Source organism: Boleophthalmus pectinirostris, unplaced genomic scaffold (genome assembly GCF_026225935.1).
Source record: "Boleophthalmus pectinirostris isolate CB_2022bp ecotype Guang Dong unplaced genomic scaffold, ASM2622593v1 HiC_scaffold_22, whole genome shotgun sequence".
Lineage (NCBI taxonomy): Eukaryota > Metazoa > Chordata > Actinopteri > Gobiiformes > Gobiidae > Boleophthalmus > Boleophthalmus pectinirostris.
The window spans coordinates 27,216,369-27,242,943 of NW_026571190.1; the positions used below are offsets into that span (position 1 = coordinate 27,216,369).

Here is a 26,575-nt window from a genome sequence, read left to right on the forward strand (position 1 = left end):
GGTTTAACATTGGGATGGTGGTGCAGCCGTATAGTGCTGCTGGTTCTCAGAGGATGGCAGCAGAAGAGTGGAGCAGGCTGAGGTCAGTGCAGCAGGTTGGGCTGTTTTATCTGCTCAGTCTGAGTCACCACTGGAGAGGAACACTGCAGCTCTACTGCCATCTACTGCTCATTGCACGTATTGAACTCAACGCGTTTTCAGCCAAGCATGATCAATAAAGAATGACTGTTATGATACAGTATAGCATATGATTAATTCATCTTATATAGGTATCATTTAATATAATGTATAATATTTTCTATACAATGGTGTCATAGTAGGCCTATAGGTGGCACTCCTCACTCAACCACAACTTTGAGTAAGCAAATCATGAGGATACCCCATTATAACATGGTTAAATACTAATTCGTCAGTTTTGCATAATATGTCCCCTTTAAGTGGCACAGAATCACTAAAGACTGAAATTCATTCATTATGAAAGAGGCCCCAAATTAGGTTAGCAGATATTTAATCATTCATGATGCACTTCTTTGACTCGCCTCCTGAATCTTTTATCCCATATTTTGGAGATGCACGTTTCATGAGTGAGAACATGGGAAAGTGGCAGAAATGTGTGCTCTTCAGTTTATATCTGAAGTGAGATCGGCCAAGGACTCATAAAAGTCTAAAAAGTGGTAGGCCTGTGTAAGCACACAGACTATGCAGAGAAACTGTTCAAAAGTATGTTTAATGCATAGTTTTGCAGTTTTAGAAGAATACCATACGTACATTTCTGAGAAGAAGACAGAAGATGTAACAAGTGTCTCTTTGATGACAGCACCACAAACTTTTCTAACAGAAATCCCCCAGCATACCTCATGAATTGTTCATTAAATTGACAAGTCTTTAGTATTACAATGTTAGAGACAACTGATATGCCTATAGGCTTATATGCAATGGTAAGAAAAACCTGCATCTCTTCTTTTTCAGTTATAAACTTAAGATTTTGCAAAAACTCAACTCCTCCAGAATTCACACTGAGGTGCAGAGAGTACAGCCAAGAATCACTGACTTGGCTGCAGGTACGGGGGTCCTTTCAGTTTTACTTGAACCAACTGGATTTCAATATTGAAACTGGCAAATCAAATGAAACTCATGTGAGGTTTATTCTGTTTTCAGACATGATAGTAGCCTTGAAGTAACAGCAAATTATAACATTTAGCTTACTTGTCCTGTTTTTGTGATATATACAAGAATAAGCATTACAGTAGTAGTCAGTAAAAAGCTGTATTTGAAATGAACTCGTATCTGAGGACGAGTCTATGCTTCAAACACAGGTCATGTTTATGAAATGTAACAACATTTTACATACTGTCTCTTTAATATTACAAATGCGATGTGATGCATTTTTATAGAATTGCCACTAGGTGGCACTTCACTTCAGGGGCTGGTCTTTCCTTATCCCTTTCAATCCGAGACTCCAAAATAATTGATACTATTTATAATATTATTAAAGTCAAGATTATAATTTATGTATCAAATCTTAAAACATGGTCGTAAATGAATGATGTTTTTTTTTTTTACTCACGAAGATGACGTCCAAGGATTTTCAGTTGATCACAGAATGATCGAACAGAACGGAAGTGCATTATGAGACACCGCAGTGAGAAACAGAACAATTCACTTTTCCTTCTAAGCTGTCGTTTATCATACTGCTGAAAGAAAATTCTTTTTTTGTTTTTTTGTTGTTTTTTTACTTAATTCTCTTGTTTTAATCCTCCTATACGAAAACGTTTCTTTGGGATTAGGAACGTATTCTCAGGTAATGTAAAACTAACGAAGAGCTGCTAGATGAAAGCTAAGTGTGTGCACGATGTGGGTTTATTCCTCATTTAAACGTGAAAATGTCGTATGGATTTAGTTTGTTTGTGAACATCAAGATTGTATTCGCAAGTATGCTATTGCTTTCGTTGTATTCATGAGTGTATGTTCACCAGATAATCCCAAATCATGCTAATATTGTCTTCATTTGTGGCAACGAATTGTGAGAGCTGCTGGGAGCTGATATCATACACACGACCTTTTATTCTTTTATTCTAAACATGATGCCAAATAAATTTAATGTAAAAGTATCATCATGGTGTTGTTTCAGGATGGACCCCGCTCTGCTGAGGGAGCGGGAGCTGTTCAAAAAGAGAGCCCTCTCCACTCCTGCTGTAGAGAAAAGACCTGCCTCTGCTGATTCAGGCTCACACAAAAAGAAGAAACCTAAAGTCGACAGGGACAGCTCCTCCGGCACCAAACATGGCTCTGGTAAGCAAACCTGTGTCCTGTGTGTACATGTAAAGAAGACCGCATGTTTTGTCTAGAGTTACAATTATCTTAAGATTGTTGCTTTCCAAGTATCCCATTGCAGCTACAGGTTATCATATTTTACACCCACTTCAAAAGTCACTTACCCAAACTACTACACCACTTGACATCAAAGCCAGATCTGTAATAGAAATTCATTTAAAGGTCCCATATTACACAATATTCTGATCTATCTTATAATGTGTCCTCAACACAAGCACACCTGGAGTCATGTTTTGTTTCATTCACACAAACCCTGCATATTTTGACTGAGTTCTTCCTCAAACAGAAAACACTCTGTTCCACCTTGTGATGTCATGTGTTAATACAGAAAGTGCTCTACTGTGTTTTAAACTCCATACACCTTCACTACAATCATTTGGATGATTTCAGAACTGGAGTTTCCAATCTCAACTAAACTAAAGGTGAAAGGAGCTCTTAACTTGAAAACTAAAACTACCTGATGCTGTAGAAGTTTTAATTTTGTCCAAGAAAGGGTGGAAGTAAAAGGCTGGAGACCAACTGAAGTCTTAAGCAGTAGAAGTTTATTTACCATCAATAATATGGGCACAGAGGGAATTGAAAAGTCAACATGGTATGATTTCAAAATTGAGCATAGTCTGATCTTTGAGTGTTCATGCCCCTTGACTAAGCTTCCAAAGGGGGAGGTTTATAAAACATGTGTGGTGAGACTAAGGGGCCAGTAAGCACCAGTTAGACAGCAATATGCCACAATTTAGATAATGGTATGCCAAGAGGAGATGATTGTGTTATTATAGCTCCTGTGAGACAGTGTTAAGCTGAGATATACGTGGAGGTTAAATTACTTAAATTCTCTTACACATAACATCACAAGGTGGAAAAGAGCATTTTGGAGTCTGTCTAACTGTCTTATAATAAATAGTTACTCAAACTTGTGAATGAAAGGAAACGCAACTCTGGGTTTGTATTGACGAGGTAAGAACATTTTAACGTGGCTTAAAACTCCCATTTTGTGTAATATAGGACCTTTTAAAATAAAAATAAGTAAATTAAGTAAATTACTGTCTGTATGCAAAAAGAGAGCCTGATATCGATGACTATCACTCTTGATAAACATAAAATTTATGAAATTATTGTACCTTTCGAATAGATTGACTGAATACAGAAACCAATTAATTGTGGGCATTTATTAGGCATTTATTAGGCATTTTTGTGTTAGATTCATAAAACATACACTGTCCATATGGCATAGTAATTCACATCACTCTTTGACATGTGGCACTGATGGACATTGGTGCAAACTGAGGGTTCTGTTGTTAAACTAAAGCAAAGATGAGAGACCACGCTTGTCCACAGTAATCAAAGCAGTTAATTTATCTGAACTTTATGAAGCAGTGTAGCACTTGTACTCTACACACAACAATATATACTGTACATAACTTTAATATCTCTGATAAATCAAAAGTAAATAACAAATACATCTAGAACATTTAAACACAGCTTTCAATAATAATTTTTCAATCAATAATAACTTCCTATTACTTATGCCAGTTTAGTGAGCTTAAGTAAGTGTGTACTGTGATTGTATAGACATTAAGGGCACTGTTTCAGTACTTGTAGCATTTTTTGTTACATAAACGTATTGCTGATGCCATGATTGTTTTATTTTTCTGTTAAAGTACATTTGTGCTTTGTTAGCAAGGCTTCAAATGTTAAATACGTTTTTGTAAGTTGGTTAAAAGTGCATTATGAAATATAATATTGAGATCCTTAGTGTAATATAAAACAAAATTCATTTTCAAAATTATATAAAATTCCCTTTTTTCCATGATGATTATTTGCAATACACACTTTTGGCTCTGAAATACAATAGTCTTCATCCATTTCATACGATCTCAGTCTGTGAGTCGGGTGGTTTGCACATGGCAGACATGAGCCTGCTGCAGCTCCCGGGGCCCTCGGCCTGAAGCTGCAGGTGAGTCTTTCCTTTGGCGCAGCAGCCACAGTCCAGCAACTCGTAGAGAACCGCTAATGCCGCTAGAGAGACGACAGTGAGGATGAAGAGCAGGAGGATGACGAAGCAGGCCACGTTCCAGCCATCATGAAAGGGGTACACCTCCTGGACCTGCATGGACATGTAGGACAGGGGCTCTGCCTCGGGGAAGTTAAGCGTTGTCGCGGCTGTGCTGTTGGCCATTCTGTACTGGAGAAACAGCAGGAGGGCAGTTGTTATAACTTCTGACATTAAACAGTTGTCAAAACTGTCGACAATCAGCTAATAGTCGATACCAACACTGATACTAAAAGTAGACACTCATTTGAGCAAGTGTCAATGTTGCAAAAAACACATATTACAGGACATTTGTTTTAATATGATTTTGAGCATTACCCAAACGAACATTAGATGTCATGCTAAGCTAAGATCCATTGTCCATTTTTATCTTTGCTGTGGAATAGTAATCAGTATCGACTATTGAGTGAATTCCTTAGTGAAATTTTAATATCGTGCAACACTATGATATAAAGAAGCTATTAACTATTTCAAAGTGTACTAAATAATTTGAAGGTGCCTGTCCCTTCTTGAGTGGTCCGCCAGTATCCGTTTTGCCCCACACAGACTTTATAAGATTCTGCACTCAGACTGTTGGTGACCCATATTACAGGGAGGAGGAGAGGCACTCATGTTGCCTCTACACTACTCAGCAGGTCGATGCATTTTTAATACCTCCAAGAGAAGAGCAAAATCTCTTTAAAATGAAACTATTGGCAGTACATACCTTCAGACCATTATTTTATAGATATTTCACAATTAATCAGTAAGCATAATATTTAAATAATAAATAAATAGTATGACCAAGGCAGATAAAAAATTTAAATAAATAAAAAAAAACAAAAACAAAACAAAGGCAGTACTTTCTCTCTTTTCAATACTTTGTTTTAAGGGCTACTTGAAACCGTAACATGAACCTTATGTAGTTATCCCAGATTCTGTTCTCCCTGGGCACTGTTGTGAAAAACTGGCAAATGCAAAAGCAAAAGCAATCCAATCATGATTATTGAAGCGTTGCACATTAACTTTTGTGAGCTCCTAATTAGATTATAGATGCAAATAGGTCCTTCCATTTCAAAAGGTCTCGTCTAATATCTGTGTGGTTTTCATTTCAATTCACCAACACAATGCAATTTAGCACAATCACTTTCTCTTCTCATTTAGGATCGCTATTGTAATAGCAGGCAGAGCTCTTATAATTAGCCCAATAGCCTCACTTATTACCATCACAACAATTTGATTTGCACTGTTCATTTGCCCGCTGGTACCCCCCAGGGCTTATTTGCCCCTATTGACAGAGAGAGACCTGCCTCCAACATCTGCTGCCTCACCACAACTGAGCCCCACCCCAGAGAGGTGTAAAAGAGGCAGTTTCTCCAATGATTAAACCTGGTATTGGCCCAGTCTGTCTCCTTCCATCTGCCTGCTCACACACATCCTGTCCATCCTACAAACAGTGAGATAATGATGGTGATGTCACGTTTGGTTTGAGGATGGGAGCAGACTGAAGCATGTTTATTTAATCACACGTGCTGTCCTTTTGCTACAGTATTTAGTTCTCTGCTCTTGTGACTTCTATCAGCTCTCAGGCATATTGCTGTTGCACAATATGGATTCATGGCCACCAATTGTGCTGCAGTCTGTTTTAAATTTGGCAAACAGAAAACGCTGAATTCGTCCAAAATCCGAACCCTTTTCTACGCAGCTCGATAAGCTTGTATCCTCTAAAACCACACAGTTTGTTATTAAGTCACACAGTAATAAAAGGTGCTCTTCCCAAAAATAAACAGCTTCTTACCGATGTGGGTCTTGGTTCTTGGAAGATGCTCCACCTGTGTGTGATGTCCACTCTCACCCGCCCTCAGTCTCCCCTTCTGGCCCTGTTTTCCTCATGCACCCTCACTCTCTTGTGCGGTAGACGTCTCCCTCCGCCACTCCTTGCAGCTCTGTCTCCGCTCAGTGCAGTCTCCGCTCTGCCATTGGCTGTTGGCGCTTAGTCCTGCCTCTGCGCCATTCGCCCAGCAGCCTGCCAGAAACGTGAAGTCCCGCCCACCACACTCACAGTCACAGAGAGGGTCCCGCCCACAGTCTGCATCATTCATGAGGCTCTGTCCTTTTCCATTTTCACTGGAAAGAGTTGGGGGCCAGACTGACTACTCACCACAGGGGAGCACTGTTCTACTGAAAAAGAACCAGCTGGAGCCTGCCTTGTTAGGTTCATCTGATGATCTGCATTTTATATCTTACTGTCTCAGCTATTTTGTAAATGCTCTAAGCACCATACGTTGTCATGGATTACAAAACTATAAACTAAATGGCATACTTTATGGACACTGATTTCCCACTATTGCCATTTCAAGACATTTAAAGGTGCAGTGTGTAAAATTGTCTTTTATGGTGGAGGGTCAAATGCTTTTCTCCATAGGAATGTTATTGCTTTGTCTGGAATGTTTCACAATGTTATTAAACCTTTCTATCGCCATGGTGACCAAACCAGACCAATTTAAGCGGGGACGCTCACAATCATAATACTTGTTTTTGTTGGTATTTTTGAGCTGTAAAACTATAAACAGCTTTACCTTACATTTATTGTATTTTAATGTCGTATTGTGGAGCATTCTAAGCAGAGAAATTACTTCTCCATAGAAACAAGCAGGTGACGTACCTCCAACTAAAAATTTACACAGATTTTATAGAAATCAATTATGTGATATCAACATCTAGCTGAGATGTTGATATCACATACTTTGCCATTGTGTCTATATAATTCGAGAGCAATAGGTCACTTTCCTTATTGCTGAAATAATGTAAATATCACACTTTTTCCATCAAAAAATTATTTAATGAGCACATAAATAAATATAACTGATTTCTATTGATACTTTTTAGTGATATCAGATTAAAATCTACCCCTTCACCCTCCAAATATGTTTTTGACGGTAGCATATGGGACAACCAAATACAAATTCCTTTTTCTCACTGGTGTTTCTTCTTTTCCACAGAATCCACAAATGGCATCAACATCAAGACGAGTTCTGGGTACAAATTCGGATGCTTGGCCAAAATAGTCAATTACATGAAGGTAAAATACTGTTGTATATGTTTCTTTGCCACTATGAATGTTGTTTGAATGCAACCAATTTAAGGAGCAAATAATTCAGTTTTGTACAAATCTCAGCCCCTAAAGAAAGGGCATCTGATGTAAAGAATATTATCGTTGCCTCACAGAAGAAAGTAGAATATATTTAAACTAGACTGATATACCTCACGCTGCTGTCTTCGTTTATGGAGACAGTGAAATGTGTTGCTTATCTGTACATTTATAATTACTGTAGAGTTGGCATGGTGCTCTGCTGAGTCGTCTCTTGCTAGTGAATTTCGGCTTGTTGAATATTGGCATTTTCTGCACCATCTTTTTATATGTATGAAATATTGTAATTGTTCTAAAAATGATCTAAGATGTAAAATGTTCTGTGAAAAACTGTTCTCATCTCTGCATCCTGCTTTTTTTTCTTTTTTTTTTTTCTGTATCTTCACATCAGACGAGGCATCAGAATGGTGACACCCACTTCCTGACATTAGATGAAATTTTGGATGAGACCAAACTCCTCGATATCGGCATGAAGCAAAAACAGTGGCTTATGAATGAGGTGTGAATCTTTTGAATAGTGTTTAGAGTTTTTTGTTTTGTTCTACATTTAAATAATATCATTTTAATTGTAGGCTCTTGTCAGTAACCCAAAAATTGAAGTTCGAGATGGCACATATGGGTTCAAACCAAAGTACAATCTAAAAGACAAAAAAGCCCTGCTCAGGCTTCTGGACAAACATGGACAGCAGGGACTGGGGGGAATTCTGCTGGATGATGTTGAGGAGGGCCTTCCCAATGCTGCCAAAGCCATTAAGGTAATGCCCAGTGAATGCTTTTACTGCATACAAGTGCAATGGGTGTGTCTACATGCTGTGTGTTCTGCTTGCAAAACAAGGGCACTGCTGAGAATGAAAAAACTAAACAAATGTATGTCTTTACAGGCTTTGGGAGATCAGATCATCTTTGTTACAAGGCCAGACAAAAAGAAGATTCTTTTTTACAATGACAAACACTGCCAGTTTGTTGTAGATGAAGGTAAGTACTATTGTCAAAAGTAGCCTCTTAATTTCATGTATTTCCATATGACAGAATATAATGGACCTTCTATAATATCACTCCATTTATATTAGAGTTTCAAAAGCTGTGGAGGAGCGTTCCTGTTGATTCAATAGATGAAGAAAAAATTGAAGAGTATTTAAAGAAACAAGGCATTTCCTCAATGCAAGAAACGGGACCAAAGAAAGTGGTGAGTGACTTTTATATATATCCTGTCACGATAAATACTATATCGACTATCTTTCGGTAAATGATGGAAGGAACTTTTGTGAATCACACTGTTATTCATTTATTGAAGTTCATATTTTTAACAATATTATACATTTAGAATACTTTTGGAGGATGGTTTGGTTTCAGTATATCAATTATTGTCTCTTTACTTCAGAAATATATCGCACTTTATAGAATTAGTCATCATGACAGGCCTTGTTATGAGACATCTTGTTTGATTCTTAAAGTGGATTTCTTGTGTCTTCCAGTTACCAGTCCAGAAGAGGAAGAAGCAGAGTGGACAGAGGAAAAGGCAGTTCAAGACTCACAACAATCACTTGGCTGGTGTTTTGGAGGACTATTCAGATGGTGTGCCAGCCAATAAATGAAACGCCTCCCTTCCTTTAGGGTCAGAAAACAGTATTTTTGGAAACAGCTGGATGTGCGCAAACTATAATACAGACTTCTCTTTTTTCCATCTGTCATCTCTGGTCTTTATTGGTTTTAGTTTGTTAATTTTGGCTTTTATTTTGGATCAGAGATGAGAGGAACACAAGACTGTGCAAGATCAATAGGTCACATGCTATTAATGCACTAGAATTTGTTTTTATACATATACCATAGTGTGAGGAAAATGCTGTGACTGTTTGGAGGACCAGATGTCACATGTTCTCTTTAATCAGCCAGTGCTGTGCAGTACAGTGATTAATTACATTGAACATTACACAATTTTAATTATCTGTTATTGGGACATTTATTTAATACTCTTATAATTTCAGGACTTGATTTCTTTTTAAATAAATGTTTAAATAAATGATCTATGAAGTGTATGAGCTGGAGTGATTACAAGCTTGATTAAATCTTTACACTGTTGTGTATATAATGCAAACAATTTTATTTAAGGTCATTTATTAATCTTACAAAACAAACTCAGTTCAAAAAGGTATAGGAAAGCAGAAGCATAAGAAAATATTTTATAATTAAAGGTAACAGGGTTATCAGATCACATAAAGAGATTATACTGTATACTATAGTTGTGTTATCTTACAATATGCACTTAATACATTTTCTGCATGTAATGTCCAAAAGTGAGGTCTAGCTGGGATTGTGACCCGCTTTGACAGACTTCTTCAGATGGTGGTAGTTTGGTAAAATCTTCATCAAAAAATCCAGTTGTAAAGTTTGAGGCTAAAAGTAAATAAAAAATCATCGTCACCATTATGCCATTCTAACATCCAGACAGATACTGCCGTTAAATGCACACCAAAATCTGATCATTATCTGATTTGTGAACCTTTTAAGATTATGTAAATGACAAAATCTGATATGTGTAATCAGAGGGACCATAATCAGAAATAAATGAGTTGATTTTGCTGTTTACATGCCCTTTTAATAGTCTTAAATCTCAATCAGATTTTGAGCGTGAATGTAAACACAGCTGCTGTAGCATTGTCGTACCTGTGGTCTCTCAGTTTGCACCCTCCTCATGCAACCTGAGCCGTATATAACCGTATTCTCAGGTATGACCTCACAGGTGTTGACTCTGCAAAATGCTCCGATAATGCAGCCACTGGTCAATATGACGTTTCTACCAACTTCAGCTAATAAAAGGATCAACAAGAAGAACACTGAACAAAACTCTTGGTGGCACATGAAAATAATGTTCAGCGAAAAGTAAAGAGACTTGCCTTTTGATTCTATTACATTATTGTCTCCAATTTTCAGAGCTTGGGATGCTAAAGAATGTTAAGGCAATTTTTTTTCTTACATAAGTTTATTGCTATGTTGGCCAATATAAATAAAAAGTTCTCAAAGGATACTGCATCCCACTTCAAAAACGTTATTGATGCCGATGGTCATAGTCTTTGGTTCAAATTCCAAATCCGGTGTGATATTTTCTGGAAAACTAAAATGAACACAACAAATTGTTATTCTTAAAAAGTGAAAATTATAGTAAAAAGTAGCACAGAAAGGACTTTACCCATTAATAATAAGTGCCTGCTCTTCAATCAAATTGCCTTCTCCAATGACAATGGGTCCTGCTTCTGCAATGATTCGAGCTTTAGGGTGAACCACTGTCCTGGGACCTGAACACAGAAAAAAATATGTTTTTATATATATAATATATATATATATATAATATATATATATATATATATATATATATATATATATATATATATATATATATATATATATATAAATATAAAATTTAAAAATAAGGCTGATCTGAACAAGGACGCATTCTGTCTATGTTAAATTGCTGTTTCAAAGCTTCAGCTCCTTGGTCCTAGAGCTGTTCCTCTCACCTATAGAGAGGAGACAGCCAATAACAAAACTCCTGCCTCTTTTCCGAGGGCCTACAACTGAGGGATGGAGAAGTTGAGACTTTGAGGATAGATTTGTAAATGTGACTTTGGTGCACAACCAAAGAAAATCTTACAGTATTCAGTGGCATCTCTTAATTTACACTTCATATTACTTAGTTATAACATAAAAACTATACAAAAATATCAAACATTGTCAAATCAAATGTTTCAAGAGTGTTGACATAACCTTGGGGTTTGAAGACTTTAATATAAACACGAGGAGTCAGCGTTTCAGATTCATGCAGCTAAAACCTGAAGATGTGAGCCGCCTCTACTCTGACACTGTTTAAATCCAGGCTCAAAACAGTTCTGTTTAGCTGTACACATGACTGAAAGGTTTTCATTCTACATTCTTCTCTCTCATTTAATGCCTCTCCCTTTTTAATTTTATGATTATTTATATTTTATTTTTTTTTGTATTGTGACTTTAATGTATTTCTTATTCTGTAAAGCACTTTGAATTACTTTGGGTACGAATTGTGCTGTACAAATGAACTTGCCTTGCCTTAATATTGTTTGAAAACTATCAAAAAGTTCAAATATTTTAAGTGAAACCCTAAATATATGCATATGAAATTTAGATCATGTTAATGGGATTACAATGAGTCACAATCTTTTCGTCGAGATAGAATTACCCCACGCCCCGTCCTGTATTGATCTGTATATTCAAGAATGTTAGCAACAAACTCCATCACAGTCTGTAATTATATATATATAAAAACACTCTTACCTATTGTCACATCTCCTCTGATCTCACTTTCAACACACACAACTGCACCAGCGGCTATTTTGACGCTGTCAAAAAGAATAAAACCAAGTCAAAAGTTAGCTCAAGTAGCTAGCCAGATAATGTTAATAATATGCTTTGTAATTAACCATCACACATTTCTATGCCCAGGCAGTCATTGCTCTTACTGTTCAGAATTGATTTAGTTGTGAGTTAACGGTTAATATGGTACAACAAAACTTAAATTACCTTTTCTGTGCGTTTTGTTTATCCATGGCGATATGAATGCGTCGGGTGGTGCCGCTTGAGCGCTCGGTACTCGATTATTACGCCTGTGGCCGCCTTCTTTAGCGCAAAATAATAATCAGTAAAGAACAATACCGCCCCCCAGCGACACTTTACAAACTCTACATATAAGATGTACAGTCACAGTCGTGTTTTTGTTTTTTTTGAATGCAAAATTATAGGCTGCAAACAAACAAACAAATTGGCAATGTTACATGGTCAAGTAATTAAGCATGACAAGAACAGACAGGAACAATGTAAAAAAAAAATAAAATAAAAAATAGGTAAAACAAATTAAATAAGGTGCTTCATAGCTAGTGATGAGTTCTTTTTAGAATGATAGAGTTCTTGCTGTCCATAAAGGTGAGAGGGGGAAAAAAAAAAGAAAGAAAAAAAAGTTGGAGCTCTTTGATAAATGTTATGAAAAAGGGTTTAAAAAAAAAGTTTTTGTGGATGAAAAAAAAAGTATAATAATTACAAATAAATAAAAAAGAACAACAGTTAATGTTTTTTATCCTTACATAGAAGTCCAAAGATAATGTCTGTCATGGTGAACTCCTTTAGATGGGGTATTTTAGAGAACAACCACAAGTGTACATCTTCCCATAAAGTAATATATGGACACATTCAAAGAAGAGGTGCTCTAGTGTTTTTATGTCCATATCACAGGAGGAACATTTATTACATTCTTTACCAAAGTGTGATGAATTCATTGGAAGGGTACATACCAGACAGAGATTTATAATGAACTTCTTTTGCTTTTTTTTTTTTTTTTTAGGAATGGGGAGTTTAAGATAATTTGTTCTAATTTTGATCATTTCTGGGTTCTTAAAGTAACAACAACAAAGGCAACATTGTTTGGGTTGTGTGTGAATGGATATATGATTTTGTTAAAACATTTTCTTAATTCAAAGTTAGTAAATTTACCTTTTGGGAATTCTTTTTCATTAATCCATATTTTTGGAATTTGTAAAGAATTACCATCTATGAGATTATTACTTTTACAATATAAATGTTTTTAGGTATAGAATTAGTTATCTTTTTATAGTCATTAGACGAGGTATTAACTTTGTATTGGACGTACAGTTTTAAAAAATAACTGTATTTCATGAACCTTTAAGCCCATAGTATCAGACCTATTACAAATGAAACATAAGCGTTGGTAAATTCATTTAAGATAATGGCAGGATGTTGATGGCTACACAATCTAACGCTATCTTCTCCTGGGCTCTGTTCCTATGTTGTACAAACATCGTTGGCAAAGTGTTACATATTATAAACATTTTTTTGATCTACTATCTTAGGTATTTTAAGTAGCGCCAAACAGGTGATGCAATTAAATTTGTCCTGTGTCGCACCCACTACAAAATCAAAACAAGGAAGTCATTTGAGGAGGAGGAATTTGCTATGTCAAAAAAGAAACAAAATAAAACCACAACATTTACGCCAGCACAGAAACAGAAGGACATACATGCAACACAAGAAAACATGAAATATCTAGACAGTTTTACGATATTTTATTTATCCAGTGTTGCTTTGATTGTAGCTATAAGTGTAGTGCCATTAACAGCAGAAATGTCCAGCAGATGTGAGTAGATTTTTATTTTTTTTACTCTGTTTCACGATGTTAGCTTCATGTTCGCGTCTTCTCTTTGGTCCATTGATCTCCTGAGAACAGTTTGAACTTCCCTCCCGGGTTGTTTTACGGATTAAAGTCGCATGTGACCACCGGGACTGCAGCCATAGTTTCTGAGCTTTGTCCTCATCTTTGGGTCGGCGCTTGGTTAGCTAGCGTGCTAACATATTAGGGACTAGCGCAGCTGACAATGCAGGAGAAGTATTTTTATATTTTCATTTAGGGTGACCAGATCTTCAAATTTAAAAAAAAAAAAAAAAAAAAAACTGGGACGCTTTCGGTTTGGGGTGGTTGTAAACCAAAAATTGTTCTGCACTCGGCCCATTCATGACTAATATGTGAGTCAGTATAGTCACATTTTCTTTGTGTTTTGGTCATTTTTAAGCACGGTTTTCTGTATTTTACTTAATCAAATAACTATATATGCTTCTTTTTACTGTTGGCAGGTCAAAAATAGGGATACCTGGGACATTTCTTTTATTAAACTGAAACAAATCAATGGTTTTGGATAAATCTGCTTGGACGGGGGACACAGGGGCTCAAATCCGGGTAAATAGGGACATCTGGTCACTCTGTTTTTGTTCCCATTAGTTAGTTTTTAGTTATTAGTTAGCTTTTACGCAGAATGCAATAAGGTTGGTGGTGATCAACAATGGAGAAGAGGCATCTATTTTTAGCAGCCCTTCTAATGTGGTTGGTATTTCTGGTATTTTGCTATTTATAATTGTCTATTCTCTTTGTCATCTCATCTACAGCTAACTTTCAACATCAGAAACACCGTCCACTTAAAATGGATGAGGCATTACTGACAGTCAGCAATGAGCTGACCACTGATGTAATCGTTAGTTGGACTTCTCAGGAATGTTACCAAGTAAGTTTGCACACAATTGCTGTTTTACTCTCTGCAGCGAGTTAATCTATAATCTCACATCCTTTTTAGTGTCTATATCAACAGCTTGGAGTGGTATCTGCATCGCTCCATCCTGGCCAACCTAATTCATCACATTTTGTTGTGAATACACAGCATGGACTTACAGTAATGCTTAATACGACTTCAGCCAAGCAGCTTTGCAAGTAAGTAATATAGGAGAAGAAGAACGTTTTTGGCAGTTGCTATAGTATATAAACATATTATAGTACCAGATGCTATGTTAAGCCTGCCATGATAACACATCTTAAAGCACAATATATAACTATAGAGAAATATAACGATAAACAATAATATTGAAATGACTTTATGCCACTGACAGTCCCAGTTTAAATATACTGTATCATCAAAAGGCTTGAGCATAGCCATAAAAGTGACTTATTCACCAGCTACAGCCCAAATCTTATCGTACTACAACAAAAATAACAAAAATCTCCCCATTTTTACAAAGAAAACGTATAGACATACTCAGCTCCAAAATACAGGGTGTCCCAAAAAATTTGACATAATTTTAAAAGCAGTTATCTTGAAAACTACTAAGTCTAGCTCAGTGATGATGTTGATGCTGGTCTACTAGATCCTTTAGCCCTGCATAACCAGCTTTCCTCTTTAAAATTTTTGTATCAAGTCTAAATTTGTTTGCCAGTTAGTGAAGTTTTTCCAGATTTTGCATTGAAGGCACGCTGCACTGTCTTGGGTGACTGTGTGCGAGCATATTCCAAGAAGCAAAATTACTTATAGTTGGGAGTGAATGGCATGACTCAACCTGAAAACAGAACAAAAATAAACATCAAATATAAAATCTTGATCTGTTTATATACATTCTGTGAAAATTTGAGGTTATTTAATCAAGAATTGCCAAAATGATTAGCCTGTGAAATTCTGTCAATTTTTTTGGGACACCCTGCATATTGTTCTAGCTTTCAAAGTTGATTTTAGTATTTACAGTGACCGGCCAAATGTTATGGTTTACCTGTAACTTTAATCTTACAGTGCAATCACTTTTCACTTTGGAGAGCATGGAAATTACTCCCTTTGGATAAAAAATCCGAACAATAGGTCAGAAGCCGACTGCACCATAGTGACAGATGGAGAACCGGTGAACAGTTACACTCGTGAGTCACACTGTGTCTATGAGGCTAAGCCTGTGTGAGTAAATATAGCTTTACTGGTAAGAAATGCATGTGTGCTTTTTTTTTTTTTTTACAGCAATCCTAATAGCGTTTTTTGTCCTTTCTGGATTGGCATTACTTTTTGCTGTAGGAAGAACAGTGTTTGGGTAATGTATCATATCGTTACAGATGCAACTAAATTCAGAATAATATACCAAAGTGAAGTGTATTTTTGTATCCAGACTCGAGACAGTGAGAAGAGTATACTTTCAGCTGACAGGTTCTATGGAAACTGAGCGGTTGATCAACTCTGTAAGTCTCTTGCTGATCCTAAATCTTTTGACAATGACAATGCTAAAATATATATGGGGTAATCAAGAACACAATGGTTAATTTCATATTTCTTTCTGATTTAGGAACTTGGCTCTCCTGGCAGGACGGTTACTACAGCCACTGACAACATCTTACCTCCTCCTCCCAACCCTAACAAGAGATTGCGATCACTAGATACTTTCAGAGGGTACATGCATATGTCATTTGTACACTTTCTGCATTTGTAAACATGTAATACTATGATTAAACATACTTTCTTACAGTATATCGTTAACTGTTATGGTATTTGTGAACTATGGAGGAGGGAGATATTGGTTCTTCAGGCATTCAAGCTGGAATGGTAACCCATATTGGCTTATTTATTTGGATTTGTTGACAGCAGGTTTCAATTGAGGTGTTATGTCAGATAATACCATTGTTCTTGTTTTGGCCCCTGATAGGTCTTACTGTTGCTGATCTAGTTTTTCCTTGGTAAGCGCCTTATTCTCTATCATTTAACACACACACCAATTAAATCTTGCACAGATAATAATATGATTTTGCTCTGTATAGGTTTGTATTTATCATGGGGACATCTATTGCCCTGTCAGTCAACATGCTGCTGCGTTCAGGTGCCACTCGTTCCTCTCTACTGAAGAAGGTGGTGTGGAGGACCTTGTTGCTCTTTGGAATTGGGATTGTCATCATCAACCCAAATTACTGCCAAGGACCTTGTTAGTAAAAAAATTTACCTGTAATGCAATGATTTACTGGTTGTTGATATAAAAAAAAAAATTAAATCTGCTTATTTTTAGTGTCCTGGGATAACCTGAGAATTCCAGGCGTTTTGCAGCGTCTGGCCTGGTCATATCTGGTGGTGGCATGTTTGGATTTATTAGTAGCAAGAGCCCACCTCGACATAATTACTACGGTGGGCAAATCTTTTATCTAGATGTGCTTCACTTCTATTCACTATATTATTTAATAAAAAAGATTGTTTTATGCATTGTTTCTAGGATACTTGGTGGTCACCTATTCTCGATATCTTGCTTTACTGGCCATCCTGGCTTTGTGTGGTCCTTCTAGAAGTGTTATGGCTTTGCCTTACTTTTCTACTTCCTGTTCCTGACTGCCCCACGTGAGTTGAAAAGTGATTGAGTCTAATAAGTGGTCACTGCAAGAAAAGCTTTTATCTGTATAATTTCTCATACAGCAATTTGTTCATAGTAAATTGTTAATACAAAGTCATTGGCATGAGAAATTTGAGTTCTAATGAAAAGTGCCATTTTGTTTTTAATAAAATAAAAATACAGCAAAGTTATTCTAAATTACTCATGGCAGCCTTTTATTTCCAACTCAAGGATGTTTTATTCAGCATTTGATGAGAGAATTTTAATTTGATGTTTGATTAAAGTGTCAAAGTACAAATAAAATGCTTTTTATCATGGCTACACAGAAGATATTAATCAGGTGTTGTTGTGTGAACAGGGGTTATCTGGGTCCAGGAGGAATAGGGGACATGGGTCTGTATGCTAACTGCACTGGAGGAGCTGCTGGATATATTGACCGCTGGCTGCTGGGAGCGAAACACATCTATCAAACTCCCTCTTCACGGGTTAGTGAGCAGCTAAACAACTGGAACAGACCACTATACTGCAGATTTAGTCTTTAACGCTCTGCTCACTGTTGGAGGCTTGGTTTTACACACCCATTGACAATAAAGACACTGAGATAACTCCTCAGAAACCTATATTCTATATAGGTTTCTGAGGAGGAGGATATTCTAGCCTATATTATATATATTCTTAGAGAGTAACAGTGGCTCAGTTGGTAGAGCATAAGATAAGTTAGCTGATGCACGGACCCATAGGTTAGCATTTAATTTCCAGCTCCCACAGGTGCTGTTGTGTCCTTGGGCACTTTTTGGACACTTGCACTTTCGAGCCCCCAGTGTCTGAGTACTCTGTGCATGTGTGTGTCATTGAAGCGTTATATAAATGTGACCATTTACCATTTTCTGTTAACACTTCTTATTTTCTTATAGGTTATCTATGCAACACATATGCCATTTGATCCTGAAGGTGTTCTGGGCAGCATAAACTCAATAGTCATGGCTTATCTTGGATTACAGGTTTGACATGTGAAAATCACTCAATTTGGATTTAATAACTTTTTATACCTTTGACAAATGTTTTTTTCTTTTCAGGCAGGCAAAATAATTCTGCATTACAGAGATCTACACAGAAGCATAATGTCAAGGTTTCTTATATGGGGGTTGTTCTTGGTAAGAATTTGGATCATTAAATGTACTGACATCATTAACTATATTTTGATTATTAGTATAACATTTCTGTTCAAATAAATTAATTGTGCATCCTATAGGGAGTCATATCAGCAATACTCACGAGATGTTCCAAAGACCAGGGATATATTCCTGTCAATAAGAATCTATGGTTGGTTATGGTTATATGTCCCTTTATGTTTTTGTATAGTTTTATATAGTCTTGAATATGCACATGAAGTAATTATTTTATTTTTGTTTGCTTCTTAATTTATAGGTCCCTGTCCTATGTGACTACTTTGGCCTGTTTTGCCTTTGTGCTGCTAGTGCTCATCTACTATATTATAGACGTGAAAAAGTGGTGGTCTGGTGCACCTTTCTACTACCCTGGTAATTATTCAGGGAACTTTAACATGCTTTCAGTATTTTCACTGTTGTGGAATTTACACCGCACGTTTGGCTTTGGCTTTAGAAATGTTTCTAATGTTTATGAACATTATTTCAGGTATGAACTCCATTCTCGTGTATGTGGGTCATGAAGTCTTTGAGGAATACTTTCCCTTCCGTTGGCAAATGGTCAACAGCCAATCTCATTTGGAACATCTCATACAAAATGTTGTGGCCACATCATGTTGGGTCTTTATCTCCTATATATTGTATAGGAAAAAGATCTTCTGGAAAATATAACCATGAAAGCAACTTTAAATCACCATGTTTACAATGGCATTGTTAAAAAAAAATGCACATACCCTTTTCTTACTCTGCGGGGATACAAGTACAGTATTTTCTTGAGACTTTACGGATTTTGACTTGTTAAGAAACTGAATTCTCACTCAGGAAAAAATATGATACATGTTTAAGTCATTATTTGTCTTTGTGGAAAGTATCTTTCTCATATTATCATCTTGTATATTAAGAATCATACATTTTCAGATTTATTGTAAAACTCATGGAACCCCTCTTTTTTATGTCACGAGTGCCATATAATGCAATAGCACTTACTTTAAAGTAGTATCCAAATGCTGATATATTTTTTACTCTGTAAATCTGTACATTTATGTAATTTTATACAGTTTTAATTGTTACTGTTATATGCTGCTGTCCATAATTAAAGGACACCTTGATGTATTTTTGCCTCTGATTGTCCTGAGACCACAAAAGATGGATAAAAAGCATCTAAAGTAACTGGTCAATCTTGCCTTTTAAGATATCTGCTAGTACTAACAGCTCAGCAACACAGCAAGTTTGCCCAATATATGTACTCTATATGGAGTCTATTCTGTTTTGTGCCCCAGAAAGAGTGGTTAGCTGCATAGTTAATTTACTGATTTGTTTTTTTATTCACATCTTGTCCAGTGTGACAACAGCAGCTGGTTTGTTATGATGTAGCTCCTCTCTACCACGTTTAAAGATGAGCCTTCTAGGTCTGTAGCTCTTTTTTCCTTATCTCCTAAAATTGCTATATTGAACCCATCCTTGGTTATAGTCTCTGTCAGGTGTTAGACACAAACTGTAGGCTTTAGTTCCCTTATTTGTCAACCTCATGCAGAACAATGTACAAAACAAAACAAAACGCTGTGATCACAATGGGGGATCATCAGCTGTACAAACACATTATAGCTTATTCGAGATGTATGCATTTTAAAGGACTCCAATCTCCCACATGACGCAATACATTAGTTTGAACTGAGGTCATAAATAAATTAATCAGACTGAGTTAAAATCATTAGAATTCCAATAAACATCATATTTTATAACCTAGTCAAACGTTTTATTTAAACTTTATTCTGTGTTACCAATCCCCGCTTAAATAATAATAATTGCCTGTTATGAGACAGCCAGACTGACATAATATATTCGTGAATCCCATGTATTTAATGCCACATTTATCACTGCAAAGAGGTGTAGCTGACAATTATTGCACAATCAGCCGTGGGAATCTGGTTACAGTGGGTACCTTGTGAAAAAGCTCAGTGTGCGGCTGCAGCGTACTCTCGCGATACCTGCGCCGCGGATAATTCATGTCTATTGTGAGAGTTTTTTAATTCTCGCGTGGCTTTGTAACTTTCCCACGCCTGTTGTTTTGGCGTCTGCCCTCTGCCCGTCGTCCCTCCCCCTTCTTCACCCCTGTGCCCCGCCACACCTCCCCCTCTCTCCCTTCTCCCCTTTTGCTTTTGCCTTCAGTCTGCAGCCTGCTCCTTTCTCCGTTGTGCCGCTGGGCTTTGGCGCAGGGGGGTGGGGAGGGATCTCGCGATTGTTGAACTTTTCGGGGGGAGAGTTATTTGGAAGATGGCGCCCGTTGTTACGGGGTAAGTGCAAAAGTAAAGAAGAGTTAAACTTTTTTTTTTTTTTATCAAAAAGTTGGTTTGTTTGTCTGCTACAGCGTGGTTAAGAGGACCCCCAGTTGACCGAGGATTCCGGATGGTAGTGGTAGTAAAGAGAGAATCGGACTGTCTAGATGTGTGTGCGGTCACTTGATCAAAAGCTTTATTTTTCCAACGTTTGCTTTCTTTGCCATTGACTGTCTCTAAATGAAGCTCAATGTTGTTAACTCTATAGTTTCTCTGTATATTGTATACTTTGCTACATTATACACAGACCACAGTGCAGGCAAAGAAGACTAACCTCGTTTTAAAGATATGTGTTCCCCTTTATTCATTAATAATTCAGAACAGTATTGCTGAGATTTAAGACAAGGAATTTCAAAACAGATTATGCATTGCTTTGTGAAATCATTGAGTATAATCATAAAGCCAACAACAAGACATTTAATGTAAATCAGTCTTCTACATAAGTTTATCTTGAACCTTTTATGTTTTTTGTTTTGCAGGAAGTTTGGTGAGAGACCGCAGCCTCAACGATTGACAAGGTAAACCAGGGGACACACGTACTTACCATACTGTACACTTTAGGGAGCACAGGCCATGCTGAAGATCACTGGCATTTGCGTTTGTGCTAAATTTGTTGTGTTATGTCTTAGGGAGGCTATGAGAAATTATTTGAAAGAAAAAGATGACCAAACTGTGCTAATTCTGCATGCAAAAGTAGCCCAAAAGTCTTATGGTAATGAGAAACGGTAAGTGCTGATTGATTAGCTACTTGTCAAATTGTTCCAGGAAATTGTATTTCTTACATAAACATTTGGATTTGTCCCAGGTTTTTTTGCCCACCACCATGTGTATATCTGTTGGGCAGTGGCTGGCAGAAGAAGCAGGAAAAAATGGAAAGAGAAGGCTGCACGGAGCTGGAGGCTCAACCTTGTGCCTTCATTGGAATAGGGAACAGCGAACAGGAAATGCAACAACTTAATCTGGAGGGAAAGGTTTGTCATTTATGTCTAAAGACTTTGTCATTGTGACATTTCTGTTACCAGATGAAAATATCAATCAACCCTTTTTTATTTCAGCACTTCTGCACTGCAAAAACACTGTATATCAGTGACTCAGATAAACGTAAACACTTCATGCTTTCTGTGAAGATGTTGTACGGAAACAGCGCCAACATTGGCGTCTTCCTGAGCAAGAGGATAAAGGTCATCTCCAAACCATCCAAAAAGAAACAATCTCTTAAAAACGCAGACTGTATGTTAAACACTCAATTCAGCCCATAACATTTAGTATGTATTGTGTATTGTATATTGTATCTTGCTTCTAAATCTCTTCTGTCATGTTTGCAGTGTGCATAGCTTCAGGGACAAAGGTGGCTCTGTTTAATCGCTTACGTTCTCAGACAGTCAGCACCAGATATCTTCATGTGGATGGGGGAAACTTCCATGCCAGTTCACAGCAGTGGGGGGCCTTCTTCATTCACCTCTGTAGGATATCTAAACTCCACTATACTGCCACTGCAAGTGCTACAAACTAATATTTTCCAACTTTTATGACAGTGGACGATGAAGAGTCTGAAGGGGAGGAGTTTGCAGTGAGAGATGGCTATATTCACTATGGACAAACGGTCAAACTGGTCTGTTCTGTCACTGGCATGGCTCTCCCTAGACTGGTATGTACAGTGAACCTTTATGACACATTTGTAACTGCTGCTTTTTCATTTTTAGACAAATATGTTTCGTGTTGTAATTTTGTAGATCATACGGAAAGTGGACAAGCAGAATGCATTATTAGATGCAGATGACCCAGTTTCTCAGCTCCACAAGTGTGCTTTCTACCTCAAAGACACAGACAGGATGTATCTTTGCCTCTCACAAGAACGGATCATTCAATTTCAGGTGTGCATCAACTGTTTCTGAGCAAACACTTATTGGTTGCTTCTTATTTTCTCATATCTTCATATTTTTCTCCAGGCGTCACCGTGTTCCAAAGAAGCTAACAAAGAGGTCATTAACGATGGGGCTTCTTGGACCATCATTAGCACAGACAAAGCAGAGTACACTTTCTTTGAAGGCATGGGTCCTGTTCCAAATCCAGTCACACCTGTCCCTGTGGTGGAGAGTCTACAGGTACAGTAACATCAGTCACAATTACTATAAAGGTGGTATTTTGAAAAAGTCTTTAAAACTGCTTCAGAACATTCTTTGTGGAGATGGATAGGTTTTATGCTTTGTAATATTATTGGCAAAGGAACATTTCCATGTAAACAAGCAGGAGGAGGCCCTCCTCTAGACCAAATAAGAGTCAGATTTGTGGAGATACAAGGAAGCATGTTTTTCAGTACAATTAAACAAACTTGTTTTTGGCTAAAACGTTACTTGCTTACTTTTTATTTTTTTACAAAGGCAGTAATTAAAGATAATATTAAGATCCATATAAAACATTATTGCAAATGATATTTGAATACAAATTAAATATTATTAAACATATAATTTTTATTGGCAAATGTTATTGAAGAGTTTAATATGTATTTGATAAAGGATTGGTAATTGATTGGGATTGATCTCATAGCATGTGGACAGAGGGTGACTTAAACTGCTATGGCTTGCATAAGAGGTCTGGTAAATATATTTATCAACTTGTTAATGTATAACCTATTGTATTTTTTGTAGTTGAATGGTGGTGGGGATGTGGCGATGTTGGAGCTGACAGGACAGAATTTTACCCCTAACCTCAGAGTCTGGTTTGGAGATGTGGAGGCTGATACCATGTATAGGTAAAACAATAATTATCACTACTTTCATTCTTACTGACAGTAGTACTTTTGAATATTGCAGTATCAGACATTGGGAATAGAAGGCAAAGAGGGTTAGTTCAGGTTTATCTGAAACCATGTCACACCATGTTTGGAAAGTCAAAAAAAGAATGGTTGATATATGACTGTATATAATTGTATAAGAATATAAATGTAGTTTTTTTTTATTTGCCTGTATCAAATGACATTAAATCACTGTGTGTCTTCTCAGGTGTGGTGAAAGTGTGCTGTGTGTGGTCCCAGACATCTCAGCCTTCAGGGAGGGTTGGCGATGGGTGCGACAGCCAGTGCAGGTCCCTGTCACTCTGGTCCGGAATGATGGAATAATCTACTCCACTGCCCTCACCTTCACTTACACCCCTGAGCCAGGCCCACGGCCTCACTGCAGTGCTGCTGGAGCCATCATACGCTCTCAAAGCACTTCTTCATCATCACCTGCCTCCTCTTCCTCGCCTTCCTCCTCCCTGGGTGGTCTGGGGGAAAGTCAAGGGGCTTACAGTGGCAGTGACTCAGGCCTATCATCTGGAGGCTCAAGCATGTCACTATCTTCATAGTAAATGTATTTTTTGTGTGAAGTAATTTCCCAAAGAGGCCCATGGACCTGCACAAACAGCACACAAGTAACTCTATCTCAAAGAGAAATGATCAAAACGTGCTTTATTGAAAGCTGCTTGGACAAGACTTGCCCACTAGCTCCCTCTTGTGGATTGGTATGGACAAGTCACCAGGACATGGATTAAATTGAAAAACCAAACTTAAAAACGTCTTTTAACAATGTCACATGTCTTTGTTTTTAAAGCTGTTATTAGGCTTTTGCTTTCTTTCCATTGAGGTCAAGAGCCTGCAAGGGAACATTTCACTGACCAAGGAATATTGTTATATTATTTTATATACATATTATATTTTATAAGCATTTATGGAGGTACATTTTTGATATTTTTGTAATATAGTTATCTTTTGTTACCAAATAGAATTCTGCATATTACTCAATAGCATAACTAGCAGGTTGAATAATTGTCTAAAATGGTCTAACAATTTCAGTTTTATAAATTACACTGCTATGCTAATTACATTGCTTTATGTCAAAAAACTCATACCACAATCAGTTTCTCTAATACCGGTCAGATATTGCTCTTTTTAGTTAAAGTCTGTGTCATTGGTTTTACAAAAAATCTGTAGTTGTAGAACAACCAATATTGAGGCTGATACTGTGTATTAAATTGTAATGTTTTATCATAGAGCATTATTAAATTATATTAAGGGTGTATTAGATGTGTTCAAGCACTTGGTCAGTTGCTGCCCAAGCATGTTCAACAGGGTAGAGGTCAAAGCTACCCCCAACTATTTTTAAACAGGGACTTGTATTGCTGCAATGAAACCTGACTCTAATGCTGTCTATCTGTGCTTGTGGCATGGTGTGTTGGTGTCTCTCAAGTCTCTTAAAGTTTCAACCAATAATTATAGTGCATCGTGACCGCTGGCTTTGTCTGTCTAATCAAATTTCCAAAGGGATGTCCAAGAAATGTCAAACGGCAGTACACGATTAGAATCACCATTTTAAGATCTATAAACACTGGTTCTCAAACTGTGGAATGCAGGCTCCTTCTGGTGATTCTGTCTGTATTTATCAATTACATGATACAATTTTCATGATTTAGTCTGGCTTTATTTGAGGCTTTTCCTTCTTTTGGACTGGTTGACACCCAGTTTCACCCATATTTCAGTCTGTTAAGGTGCATGTAAGACAGACTCATCTTACGTGCAGGTGGCAGACCCTGGCAGTTCTGTTTATGTGCAAGTGAAGGGTCTGCCACCTGCATCTCCATGCAGGTGTTATTGATTTGCTGTTCCACATATGGCATTAAACCATTCTATCCCCATGTCCTTGTCACGTGCCACCAGGCCAAGTGAAAGGTCAGATCTGTGGAAAGCCAACTCCACTCACAGTAATGCTTGTTTTAAAAGTTATTTTTCAAGCAATAAAACATCTGTAATTCAAATGTTTAATACCACTCTGGAACATTTCAGGCAAAGCAATAACTAGAGATCAGAACTGGGCATCAGCAGCTGGTGGAAGGTACATAATTATTACAAGTTTAAGACAGTTTTCAGTCTAATCTGATGTGGTTCTGTTCCTTTTGGACTTGGAAGTAGGGATGTAACAATAACTGAAATATCGTGATATTGTATTGTCAAAGATTTCACAGTAATACTGTGGGGCATAACAGTATATCGAATCACAAGTTCCTTTGCTTAAATACATTCAGTGTTGGGGAGTAACAGATTACATGTACCAGAGTTACATAATCAGAGTACAAATTATGAGTAACTGTGTTCAGTTACAGTTACTGTTTCAGTGAGTAGTAATTGGATTACAGTTACTTTGTTAAAATAAATGGATTACACAGAGGTATTTTCCTGTTTTCACATTTTGGACTATATCCCTTTTTTCTTTTTCTTTCTTTCTTTTTTTTTTCTCCATAATTCCACTCATTGCCGGAAACTAAACCAGGTCTAAACTAGGTTTAAACCAGGTCTAAAACCAGGTCTAAACCAGGTCTAAACCAGGTCTAAAAGCAGGACTAAACCAGGTCTAAAAGCAGGACTAAACCAGGTCTAAACCATGTCTCAAACAGGATTTAACAAGACTAAACTTCTTCTATCAATACTGTTTTTAATTTAGTTAAATAAAGTCTGGGCTTTTTATTTTCTTTTATCAGACAAAACATCTTATGTGAAGATTTCCTCCTCGTCTTTGCTTCTCTACAGCAAATCAAGTAATCCAAAGTATTCAGATTACGTTACTCACTTTAAGTAATTTAATGGATTACATTACAAACTACATTTTGGGGTATGTAATCTGTAATCTATAGGGGAATACATTTTAAAAGTAACCTTCCCAACACTGAATACATTGTTTTGCAGCTGCAGTAACTAATAAACATTGGGAACTGGGAACCCATGATTCATTTCAGCGCAGACGAGAAGAAGTAATATGCTTTTTATTTGAATTCTTGGGATTATGGCAGTAATAATTCACACCAAATTCTTGTCAGGGTATTT

The 26,575-nt window shown here is 37.0% G+C and overlaps 5 protein-coding genes across 6 annotated transcripts; 3 read left to right on the plus strand and 2 right to left on the minus strand.

The window, feature by feature from the left end:
* Positions 1–1,612: 1,612 nt before the first annotated feature.
* On the plus strand, positions 1,613–9,550 carry gtf2e2 (general transcription factor IIE, polypeptide 2, beta). The gene is made up of 8 exons (XM_020938538.2): positions 1,613–1,801; positions 2,132–2,292; positions 7,366–7,445; positions 7,906–8,013; positions 8,087–8,269; positions 8,396–8,489; positions 8,585–8,700; positions 8,990–9,550. The coding sequence occupies exons 2-8, from the start codon at positions 2,133–2,135 to the stop codon at positions 9,107–9,109; spliced, it is 861 nt and encodes a 286-aa protein (XP_020794197.1). The 5' UTR covers positions 1,613–1,801; position 2,132; the 3' UTR covers positions 9,110–9,550.
* Positions 4,177–4,549, minus strand: smim18 (small integral membrane protein 18). The gene has a single exon (XM_020938578.2). The coding sequence runs from the start codon at positions 4,508–4,510 to the stop codon at positions 4,199–4,201; it is 312 nt and encodes a 103-aa protein (XP_020794237.1). The 5' UTR covers positions 4,511–4,549; the 3' UTR covers positions 4,177–4,198.
* Positions 9,551–9,591: 41 nt separating the features above from the next.
* LOC110172643 (dynactin subunit 6) lies at positions 9,592–12,165 on the minus strand. Of its 2 annotated transcripts, XM_020938548.2 has the most exons (7): positions 12,066–12,165; positions 11,820–11,884; positions 10,702–10,807; positions 10,541–10,626; positions 10,409–10,456; positions 10,179–10,321; positions 9,592–9,908 (listed from the first exon to the last, which is right to left on the minus strand). In XM_020938548.2, exons 1-7 carry the CDS (start codon positions 12,089–12,091, stop codon positions 9,816–9,818), a joined length of 567 nt encoding a protein of 188 aa, XP_020794207.1. In that variant the 5' UTR covers positions 12,092–12,165; the 3' UTR covers positions 9,592–9,815. The 2 variants fall into 2 exon arrangements, with proteins under 2 accessions (XP_020794207.1, XP_055014303.1); XM_055158328.1 differs by having other exon boundaries at positions 10,179–10,456.
* A 1,294-nt stretch (positions 12,166–13,459) lies between these two features.
* hgsnat (heparan-alpha-glucosaminide N-acetyltransferase) lies at positions 13,460–19,498 on the plus strand. The gene is made up of 18 exons (XM_020938519.2): positions 13,460–13,689; positions 14,493–14,608; positions 14,678–14,811; positions 15,659–15,780; positions 15,875–15,944; positions 16,020–16,089; positions 16,194–16,297; positions 16,374–16,450; positions 16,551–16,581; positions 16,663–16,823; positions 16,905–17,020; positions 17,106–17,227; positions 17,578–17,704; positions 18,134–18,220; positions 18,296–18,373; positions 18,472–18,542; positions 18,648–18,760; positions 18,876–19,498. The coding sequence occupies exons 1-18, from the start codon at positions 13,509–13,511 to the stop codon at positions 19,055–19,057; spliced, it is 1,962 nt and encodes a 653-aa protein (XP_020794178.2). The 5' UTR covers positions 13,460–13,508; the 3' UTR covers positions 19,058–19,498.
* Positions 19,499–20,542: 1,044 nt separating this feature from the next.
* Positions 20,543–24,777, plus strand: LOC110172621 (recombining binding protein suppressor of hairless-like). The gene is made up of 11 exons (XM_020938521.2): positions 20,543–20,679; positions 21,201–21,239; positions 21,351–21,446; positions 21,527–21,692; positions 21,777–21,951; positions 22,047–22,184; positions 22,257–22,369; positions 22,455–22,595; positions 22,671–22,826; positions 23,370–23,473; positions 23,724–24,777. Exons 1-11 carry the CDS (start codon positions 20,660–20,662, stop codon positions 24,064–24,066), a joined length of 1,491 nt encoding a protein of 496 aa, XP_020794180.1. The 5' UTR covers positions 20,543–20,659; the 3' UTR covers positions 24,067–24,777.
* Positions 24,778–26,575: the final 1,798 nt, after the last annotated feature.